At 36.8% G+C, this 11,230-nt stretch overlaps 1 protein-coding gene across 5 annotated transcripts in view; it reads left to right on the forward strand.

Annotated features, from left to right (window-relative positions):
* The window catches only part of pcbp4 (poly(rC) binding protein 4), a 90,888-nt gene extending 79,957 nt beyond the window's left edge, over positions 1–10,931 (forward strand). For 4 of the 5 annotated variants that reach the window (XM_046874931.1, XM_046874928.1, XM_046874929.1 and 1 more), the window contains 2 exons: positions 4,684–4,853; positions 8,897–10,931. In XM_046874931.1, the coding sequence (XP_046730887.1) occupies positions 4,684–4,853; positions 8,897–9,230 (504 nt within the window). In that variant the 3' untranslated portion in view covers positions 9,231–10,931. Of the gene's footprint in view, positions 1–4,683; positions 4,854–8,565 lie in introns of all 5 variants that reach the window. The other variant, XM_046874932.1, reaches the window with a different exon arrangement.
* Positions 10,932–11,230: the final 299 nt, after the last annotated feature.

An 11,230-nucleotide genomic window follows, 5' to 3' on the forward strand; every position in this document is an offset into this window, starting at 1 on the left:
TTAAACTGTATAATTTTACAAGGTGAATTTAAAACTATAACTAGTCATGCTACAATAACTAAATGATGAATATGAACATTCAATAAATAAGGAATAAAACAATAGTGTGGCTTTTATAGGAAAAATCAACAACAGGTAGTGAGATGAAACCAGACCTGAATTCTTTTATGATGTGCTGTTATATTGTTTATACATAGTGATGTTAGAAGTACATCATTCCTTTACTTATAGTACAAATCCCCTATTTAAATATTGCCCCAGTAAAGGTATTTGTTTAACAGTTCTACTTGAGTAAAAGTGCAAAGGGTGTTAAACAAACACAAGTATTAAATGTGAATGTATTGATCTATGAACTATATTTGAATTATTTATATGTCAGTATTCAATAGATATTCCACATTTAAATGTAGTGAAGTAAAAAATTTCCGAAATGGAAATAATCATTTTTTTCTGTAAGCGGCATTGGGACAATGTTTATTTTTCAAAACGTTATACAAATAAAATTGGATTGAATTTTATTTTAAGCACAGACCATAATAATTTATTGACTGCTATCATTCAGGAAAGTTCAGCAACTTTTTACCTCATATTTTCTTTCTCCTCCTCTTTTATCCATTGTCAGCCATCTTTATATTCATTTATGAACAATATACATGTAGTGGTAACAAGATTTAAAAATGGTTTGATGTTCAAAATTGCATTTTTTTTTTTATCACATAAATTTTTTTTAATTAGTTATTATTATTTTTTATTTTTATTTTTATTCCTTATTTGTTACTAATATATAATAATACTCCTAAATTCTGCAGGCTTTTTTTCTCTAGGATATTAAACATTGTACAGTGAAAAACAACATTTATTACCTCCTCTATAAAACCCTAGAGGAAGTTTCTTCAACAAAACGTTAAATAAAGACAAATACACCACATTCCCCACAAAACTTTATTAAAAGAAGGCCTCACAGTAGCTGAATTTTTCTTTTAGCCTGTTCAACAGAAATTAGAAGGACTGGCATCCATCATGTTCCAAGCAGTAAAGTAAGAATTTCCCAAAATGAGAATATATTAATAAAATACAGATACTAGAAAAATGTACTGATGTACAGTCATGAAGCAAAACCACTTCCTTCCTGCCCACCTCTGTTTTATCACAGCATAGCTTTTGTCTGTTTAGAGCTATTTCCAAAAAACAATTTAGTTCCCGTCTTCACTAATACCAGCTATAGTTAGATGTTTTGGCTTTCTCTTGAAGTTAACCAGACAATACAAAATTATGTTACAGACAAACTGCATAACATATCAATCTCTGTCCTTTCAAACTGTCATGTATTGTGAATAGATATGACAGAAGTGGCAGATGCAAGTGCTGAGGAGTGGTTTAATTTAAAAAGGCAGACAAATCCAAACAGGCAGGGAAACTTGCGAGACAGGCTATGGTTGGGTGATCAGCAAACAACAATAAGAGGGCAAAAGCATGAAAGAGAGCAACAAAACTAGGTCAAACCCGAAAAAGGTGAGTCGTAAAACATAAAACAAAATTACTTGGTATCCACAAATAAACTGGACGAGGTACTGTAGAAACCAAGGTTGAGCACACAGTGGTATATAATGTGCCTGTCAGAATTTATTATTACTTCCATAATTTTTGAGACACATACATGTTCCTTTTGCTTATATGCAACAAACTAGGTAATCTAATTGTCAGGAGATTGCCTTGAACCAAACAAATACAATGTACAGATTTTAAACTTTACAGCTTTACACACTCTTGGCATCCAGACTGTTTTTCCAACCATTCAGCTGAAATACTTCACCATTCCTCATATAAAACTTAAAGGTTTTCTTCACCAGATGGACTTTTCCTCCTGACCTTGTGATCCAGTTCATCCCAGAGCAGTTTAGTAGGATTTAGGAGCAGTGACTCAGCAGGTTGTTCCATGACAGATAACACTTCAGTCGACTGTTTGCTCTCTAATGCCTTATTATATGGTGAAGTTGGTTCCAATTAGCTGCAGTCGGAATTGCATTGTTTTGAAAGTATGGAATGGTTGCCATGTTGGTTCAATATTCCTTACACCCGGAATAAGTCTCTAATCTTTCCTGCTCCAAAACAACACCAAAACATATGGTTGTGAGGCAGTCTGGTAGCATCCTTCTCTTCTGTTAGAGCTTAAATGCCAAATTTGGACTCATCTGTCCACTTTCTTCCAGTCATTCATGCTCCAATTTTTGTGTGTTTTTGCTTTTTATCTATTTTGCTGCATATAAACAAATGTATCACGCCTGTGTCTCAAAAACTATAAAATCCTAGGTGTTTTGGACAGGCACTGTACACATACTAATCAAGTGGCAAACGAAAAACAGCTGTAAACACTTGAAACATGAATGAAATGACAAATCACAACACAGGGGTGGAGACATAATATGAAATGAAAGCGAAGGATACATTGCTATATACAAACCGAAACACTGCGTTCCAGCATGCTAACTTCACAACGTTTCCACAAAACTGTTACAAAGCACACACACACTGGAAACAGCTTTTAAATACACGCTAAACGTTAAAAAGGTTGCCTAATGTTTTAAGTGATCCTTATTTTTCACCTATAGAGCCTTTTAAAGTTGCACAATTTTTTATGTCTAAATAGGGACTCGTTAGCCAAAATATTCCTGTTCTACCCAGTGATTCTTTAATATTTATGCATTTAAGGTTTGAAAAGATTGTAGTAAAATTATAAATAGACAAACTCTAACTTGTCAAATCATGTTCTATTAAATCTACCTTATACATCTGTTCTATTACTACATTTATATAACTCTGCAAATGTATTCCGAGCTTCAAAAAGCATACCCCAAACAGGACCAAACGTAAATGTTTGCCCATTCATATTTCCCCTGAAAAAAATATGCTATGAGCAGAAAGATAACGTGGCATTTATTATTGAAATGGGCTCACAGCGTAGTGACTCGGCAGCAAGACGAGATCAAACAGACATCAAACGCCTGGCAGAAGGAAGTTGTTTATCACAAGCAATCACATCTTCGTCTCTAGAGGAGCTTGTTCTCCATAGCAGCCCTACCCATCAAGTCTTCACGAACATGTGGCAATTAGACAGGGATCAGAGCTGGTGCTTGGGAACGTAGTGGCCCTGACATGAGGTCTATGCAGTAAATCTGAGGCCTGGTCAATGCAGTCGGGATCAGTGCGAACGTCCTTGTCTTTTTCAAATGATGAAGGCGAAACGAAAATAGACGCTCGCTAAGGACGTGACAGGGAACTTTCAGGACCTTTCACTAGATATGATTTCTTCCCATAGCGAACACATTTTCAAGCCATACAATAGCCAACTTCAAATGTTTTTGCCTGCACTCTTAAGAATAACAGCGAAAACAGGGAGCGGAATGTGCTGTTTATTGCGTGGATGAATAATTCAGCGCTTCGTAAGAAAAGCATAGAATGAGGGTGGATCGCACTGGTACCAGGGTTTCAGTAAGACCTGGAGGTCTTCCACCAAGCACTTAGACACCAACATAATCAGCCAAGCCATTAATAGCCTCAGGCACTAGGGAGAGTAGTGTGACAAATCAGGAGCTGCAGCAGCCATATGACTTGTGAGGAAAGGAATGTTTTGTGGGTAAAACACACAGAGAGACACTCAACGACTCGCAGTGCGAGGGAGGAATGCAGCGACAGAGTGGGCGAGCGGAGAAAAAGAAAACGAAAAAAAGAAGGAGCTGTCTGTCAAACGAATGCCAGTCCGCCAACACATCTGCATGCAGGTCACTTTTTCATTGTCCAAGCCTGATATTCTTCCCGGGGCACCTTTCTGAGCCTTTGCTCCAGACCCCGAGTTCGACAAACTGCAAATTTGATCTAGGCTTCAACATTGAGTTTCAAGATCAATAGTCATTTAACGGCACAGACAGACGATGCGTGTCCAGAGAAGGCGTCTTGTTTTACACCGTTTTGACGGTCTGCAGTTGAACACAGATTGAAGAGTGTTTGGACTGCTCTTGACAGGCTATCTGCTTCATGCCGCAAAGCACCGTGGTTTAACAGACATTCTCGAGTCTTATAGCAGTGCTCAAACACATGGCCAAAGGCTGCTATAATACTGTTATTTCCAGGTAATTATGAAGAGCATGAAATAAAAATTATTATAAATTTTTTTCAAGATTGACAAAATCATTTAGTGAAATTATCGTGTCCCAAGTCACCATATTCCTGTTGTCTTTGGAGTCTCTTCAAAATGGTCTGGAGCCTTAAACCTAAATCCATTTTTTAAGCATTTGCTTTCTGACCAGAGGCAATTCTCAGTGTACTGAGGCTCTCCCAGATATTGCAAAATGTCACACTCGGCCTTCCTCCGCTGTAGTGTCTATAGTGCTGACATCATTCCTCCGACATGTTCAGAGACGCACTTAATGAAATATGAAACAAGGTTTTGCAACATCTACCCAGTGCAAAAACAAAAACAACAACATTAATCCCTCTAGCACAGTTCAGGTTTGTTGGCTAAAAAGCAAGACAGGGCTATAAGACCCAATCGAGATGCTAAAAGGGCAAGGTGGTATTAGCTTGCCACACACCAGCACAAAAGGATATTAATGTAACCCACTTTGTACTATTCTTTAAAAAATGCATCCTTTCCATCATTTTTTTTTGCTTGTTCTGTCCTTGCAGCTGATTGGTTCAATCATCGGTAGGCAAGGCACGAAAATCAACGAGATCCGCCAGGTGTCCGGGGCTCAAATCAAAATCGGCAGTCAGCTGGACAGCACTAGTGACAGACACGTCACCATCACGGGCTCTCCAATTAGCATCAACCTAGCTCAGTACCTCATCACATCCTGGTAAGTACGACAAGTTTGGCCGCTCTAGTAGAGCAAAGGCAACGTTCACTTTCCTCATATGTACATTTTCAATATCATGCCTTGAGATTATCCTCAGGTGTTTTTCCACAGTATAAAATACTAAAATTTGTGGTCCCATGGGTTTTAAATGGTTGCTCTTATATAGCTTGTTATATCTGAAGGAATTTCAAGACAGAGTTTTCAGGACAGTTTATTGTTTGCTGCCAACAATCAATAAATCGTTTAATTATTAAACCGATTCTAAGAATGATAATTATTTCTAATGACAAAATAAGGATAAGCAAAAGTTACCTTTATGCAAATGAGAAGTTTATTTTGCTCCACATTCTACTGATTACACAAACTTCCGAACCAGTGGTTCATGAGTTTGTGATGAGTTTGTTTTCCCAAAATAGAATGTTTTCTTTCTTTGATACACCAGGCCCTTTAAAACTGTACAGTAAGTGGCAAAATTATATTAAAAAAGCATTTAAGACTTATTCTGATACTAGAACCACGATGCATTGCACTGATGCATTTTAAGCATGAGCAGTTCCATTCAGTATTTTATTTTTAGTGCGCAGAAAATCTGCCGTGGGTGGTTTTATATTCGTTCTGTAGCTAACTCATGCGGATATTTCGCTAGCCTGGCCATACCAGTGAAAACCAGCAGTAAACTAAAGATAGGAACACCTACAAGCGACCAGTATGAGTGACATCAGTGCCAGCATGAGCAAATCATTTGGGGAAAAAATTCTCGCCAATGATTCTTTGGTTGGATGGTCAAGTGTCTTGCTCAAGGACCCACTTTCTAATCAGTAGCTCAGTTAATTAAGGTATCAAAAGCATACCTGCTAAAACAGTGTTTGTTGCCTATTTTTTACAAACGGTTTACTGTGTTCTCTTGTTCAAGACATTACCTCTATGGCAAGTCGGACATTTCATCTATCTTGAATTTGTTTCATTAATACAAGTTCTGATTGTGCAGTGGAAAAACACTCTGTGGTAATCTTGGGAATGTTTTCGAGCAAATCTGATTTTAGACACAAATTGGAAATTAAAACAGGCCACAAAACAGGACCCATCATTATTACATTATTATTTAATAATAAAGGTGATGGCTTGTTAGAGCCAGCGTACACTTGTGCACCGATTGCATTGCCCTTGTTTGATATAGTCAGTATGTGATCTAATATAGAGTCAGACAAGACAGACATAGATTTCTAAACACTTTAATGTATTTGTTGGTGTACTGATCTCATGTGAACATCAGCCTTGATATAAAGTCAAACTAATAAATTAAATAATGAAATGAACCTTTCGGATGACTTCGAAAGACATGGCGTAATAGCATAAATCAAATCCACATCAAAATAGAGTCGAAGATATAATCATTCATGACCGTAATGGTAGATCATTGTGAATCAGTAAAATTTAATAAGATGTGACACAATGCTTATACGCTGTAAACTGATTACAGAGCAATATACCTGAAATGTTTCCTTTACTCGGACAGAAACTGACAGTTTTCACACTTTCCGCACACATTGCTGGAGACACTCATATTCATAGGCGTAATCAGATGTCAGCAGCATATTTATAGGCCTCCATCCTGAATCAGCGGGTATACAGAATGACTCATAAATAATAAATGGAGGCTCGTCCCAGGTGTGTTCAACATGCAGACTGGTGCAGGGTGAGGCTTTTTAATAACACCTTTTTTTAAATTTCATTCCGACTAAGTGCAAATATACTGCACGTAAACAATTTTCCGACATACTTTTTAATTTCTTATTTGATTTGTGGTAATGTACACAATTTTTCCCCATGGGCAAGTGTGCAAAATTCGCTTTTTATTTGTGTCAGGCTAACGTAACTAAAAATTTTGTAAAGCTACACCTGCAAATCACACCCTACGTGACACTAATACTCTGGATGAAGAGCTATTTTGTCGTATGTCTATAAATTTACTTCAAATTGACATTACAATTTCAGAGAAAATCTGAAAGTAAATTACATACAAGTTTAATTACATTTCATTTGTATAGCACATTTAACAATATACATTTAGCTTTACAGAAATATGGCCATTTTAACTATAATTTAAGCCCTAATAAGTAGATGGTGGCCAGAGTAGCCAGAGGTGGCAGTGGCAAGGAAAAACTTCCAGAGAAGTCATGATACTCAAACAGCTACTTGAGTCACCCAGTTACAACAGAAATGTCATTATTGAGAAATAAATTCTGGATGGTAGACATGTGTGCTGTTTATCCTGTGTTTTTATTCAGGATCATGGTTAGCTGTGAGATTAGTCAAAAAGAAACCTGTTGCTGTAAATTTTAAGATTATAATAAGAATCAAAAAGTCCCAACTTACCTCAACAGACAACATTTGACTAACCAACAGCACTATTTTTTACAGCACATTAGCAACCGGTATAATTATTCATTTATATATTATGTGGTATTTGGTTTGTAATTTATATTAAAAATATATTTTGTAATTTGTGATAGTGTGAACTGCAAAGTAGTTAAAGTACTTATCTACCAAACAGTGCTTTATTGGATATTCAAGTACATAGTAACTTATGCAGCAAGTATCAGTTTTCTATAGTATTAGTTAGTTAAGGCAGTTATTACTCCAAAAATATAATGTAGATGGTTCATAATCTGCTATCAGATATTCCACAACATCAGATTTAACTATAAACTGTGATGTGGAATAAAGTGGGCTATCTTGTACTTACTTATTTTTGTTTACTAGTAGGTCACATACAAGCAATCAGTTGTAATACAGAAGAAAAAGAATGACAAAATACACTTTATTTGACCATATAATTGTTAATTAAGTGTGAAAAAATTGTTAATTGTGTTTTAATTCATTGGTAGCTGTTGCCTTTTATTGGTAAACATTTCCTTGTGAATCCAAGTATTTTGCACAAGTTACTATGTATGGAATATTCAATAAAAGTATCATTTGGTGTATTTAAAAAAATACTTAATAATGTTTTTACCCATTAAAAGCTAGTTACACAAATTTCCCTGTTAAATACACGGTAATAATCATGGGTGTATTATTAATAGCTACTTGCTTATTAATTAGCAGTTACCATATTATAAACCACTAATCAGAATGAAGTAAAATCAGACTTTTGGTGTCATCCAAGGTGCTGTGTAACCCATTTTTGTAATACCTTTTGCAGCTATTTAAACCATAAAGGTGAACTTCTAGTATTAGTAAAAGTGATTTTCTTTGTGAATGTGATTTTAAGCCGCTGCTTGTTTTCAAAAGAGTGTAAGAACTAAAAGCAGTCTCAGGGAAGTAAATCTATAGTGTTGCAATCCAACAATGTTTCATTAGTGAGTCAATTAAATGAAACACTTTTATCCTGCCATTTTTATTCATGTCTCAAAATTCAGACTGAGGACGCCACCCATCCTTCAAAAAAGCATTGCAGAGTGTTGCATCAGAAAGTTCTGCATATTGAACACACCCGGTTCTTTTATGTTACCCATTGACCTTGTGATACAACATTCAGGATTATACCCAAAAGCGGGGAAATAATGTAGAGAAAAAGAATACAAACGCAGGTCATCAGTTGCATTCGTTGCAATGGATAGCATATTGCCAAATGCATTTGCTGTCTTTTCCACCACATGTGGATTGAGCAAGTCCTAATGAATTTAAAATCATTCTGTTTCCTCTCCCTAAGCCCTTACCCGAGCCATCATCCCGAATTAAACAGCACCTCCCCCATGAGTGCCAAGGTCCCCCCTCAAATAATCTGTTGCAACCTCCAGCAAAACACACCTCTCTTATGATTTTTTTTGTTCTTTTTTTTCTGTTTGGTTATTTTTTATTTTATTTTTTTCATTTTATTTACATTTTCTCTCAATTTCTTTCTTTAACATGTCTTTTATTTAACCTTCTAACCCTTCTCCATCCGGGTCCTTCTCCCTGTCCCTTCCACCTGTCCTTCCCAACACCTTTTCCCTTCCACCCCTTTCCCCTCCCCTTCCGTCCTTCCTTCCTTCCTTGTACAGTTTAGAGACCGCCAAATCCACCGCCCAGTCCTCCTCCATGTCGAGCCCCGTAGAGCTGAACATGAGCTTCACCCAGCCCGCCTCCCCTGCCTCATCCTCCGCAGCAGCCCTGGCAGCGATGGGCGCTCTGCCCCACGCTCCAATCCTGGGCGCCCCCTATGCCCTCCCCCTCTCCAGCCTCCTGGGAATGAAATCTGTCCCCTTCCTGGCACTCTCAGCTCCTGCCGGCACTGCCGGCGCTCCAGCCCATGCTACCCTGGCATCCTACACAGCCAAGATTTCTTCAGCCAACGGCATCAAGAAACCTGAGCGCCAGAAGTTTGCGCCATACTGACCCTCGTCTTGAAAGAGACAAAAAAATAAAAAATCTCACCTTTGTCCAAACAAAACGAGGAGTTTCTTTACTTTTACCTGTTGTAGATGTGTAGTCAAAGAGACTTTACCTTTTTTTTTTTTTGTATGTTTGTTTCGTTTTGATATAGCTTGTTACATAGTTGTCCTGAACTTGACTCTACTAAGACATTAGGACAATAGTGTATTTAAATAGTCCTATTTATGTTTTTTTTTCCCCTTGGCTGATGTAGCCTCTAAAGCCATAGCTTATTCCTAATCTGAAATTTTCTCCCAATCCTAATACTTATCTATTATCTGCTCCTATTTATTAACGATTATGACATATTCCCGCAAAAGACTTTATACAATGAGACACTGGTGACTGATGCTAAACACTTCTGTATCAGCTTTTATACAACGATATCTGTGTATGCCTCTGTATACAAACTTTCTCATTTTTTAATACTCTATCTATTACAAAAAAATAGAGAAAAAAAATACGTTTTTAAGATGAAAAAAGTCGACAGGTTTAAACGTTCGCTTTGTGTTGGTTGTGTTTTATGTTTTGTCACTTTTTTTGAAAATGGTTTATTTATTTTATTTATTATGATTTTCTTTTACGATCAATGGTTTCCATAACTGTTTCCACAGATTTACAGATTCTCACTCTTCACATTTCACAGATATGCGACTTGGGACTAATATCAGGTCCTCTTTTTCTTTTAGAAAAAATTCACTATATATGTATGTGTAGAAAGGATGTGAGCCACACACAACCATACACACAAACACACATACTGACAGTGTAACACAAAAGCAATACTGGACTAAACACTTTGATTTTACTCCTAGACCTGGACATCAATGTGCATCAACTGTAGCTCTTCTTATCATGACTGTTTTATTTACACATAGATCTTGTTTTCCTTGTGTACCTTTTGCCTTTCGCTTTCCTCGTTTGAATAAATCTATGAATATAACTCACTTATTTTTGTAAAGCCAGATCTTATGGACAGAACATGGCCACGATTCCTCACCAATTCATCCGTTTGATGTGGTTAATCTCGACCCCTGCGTACACGTTGCTCTTTTTATTTTTATTTTTTGTTAACGTTGCCTTCTAACGCCGCTCATAGTCATTTGCATGAATTCAACTTGGCGTCTATGCAAAACATCTCTCGGTGGTTCAGTGAGGTTTCCTGCGTCACGCCTCATCGGCATCGCAAAAGGACCCGGTGCCGGGTCAGAGGACTACTCCGGAAACGAGCGACGAGGCTGAGCACAGATTTTGAACCGTGTGATTATATGTATATATAGATATATCTATATACATATACATTCTATATATTTGTTGTATTCTATCCATTATCTCATTCCAGACATTAACACATAGTAACCACCACTTTTACTGTATAAAAAAAAAGAAAAAAACAGGCACATGCATTACTCTACGACATGCAACATTGCACTTGAACGTGATAATTCCACTATGGCCAAAATGAGTGTGAAATGTTCAACTGCTTGACTACTCTCTCTCTCTTTCTCTTTTTCTCTCTTTCTCTCTCTCTCTCTAAATGTTTGTTTTCATTGATTTGCACCCAGGCGTGACCTCATGTCAGTCTGGCACATTTGTGTGTGACTGTTGATTTTGCTCCATTCATTAATGCCATAAAATGAATAAAACCATACTGTATTAACTCGATTCTGTGGCCATTGTTCATTATCTTGATAATGTTATGAAAGCTGACATATTGTCTAATAACAGCGTCAATGGTGTGCGGCATTTCAAGGAAGAAAGCAAGAAAGAAAAAAAGATCACTTTGGTTTGTCATTATACATTATACTATGTCAAAGTTTTAGGCAGGTGTGTTTTCAAATATGTGTTTATTTATTTTTATCTATTAACAAAATGGAAAGTAAATGAACAGAAGAAAAATTCAAATCAATATTCGGTGGGATCACTCTTTTTCTGCAAAGCAACATCAATTCTTGTAGTACACT

Source organism: Silurus meridionalis, chromosome 19 (assembly GCF_014805685.1).
Source record: "Silurus meridionalis isolate SWU-2019-XX chromosome 19, ASM1480568v1, whole genome shotgun sequence".
Taxonomy (NCBI): domain Eukaryota; kingdom Metazoa; phylum Chordata; class Actinopteri; order Siluriformes; family Siluridae; genus Silurus; species Silurus meridionalis.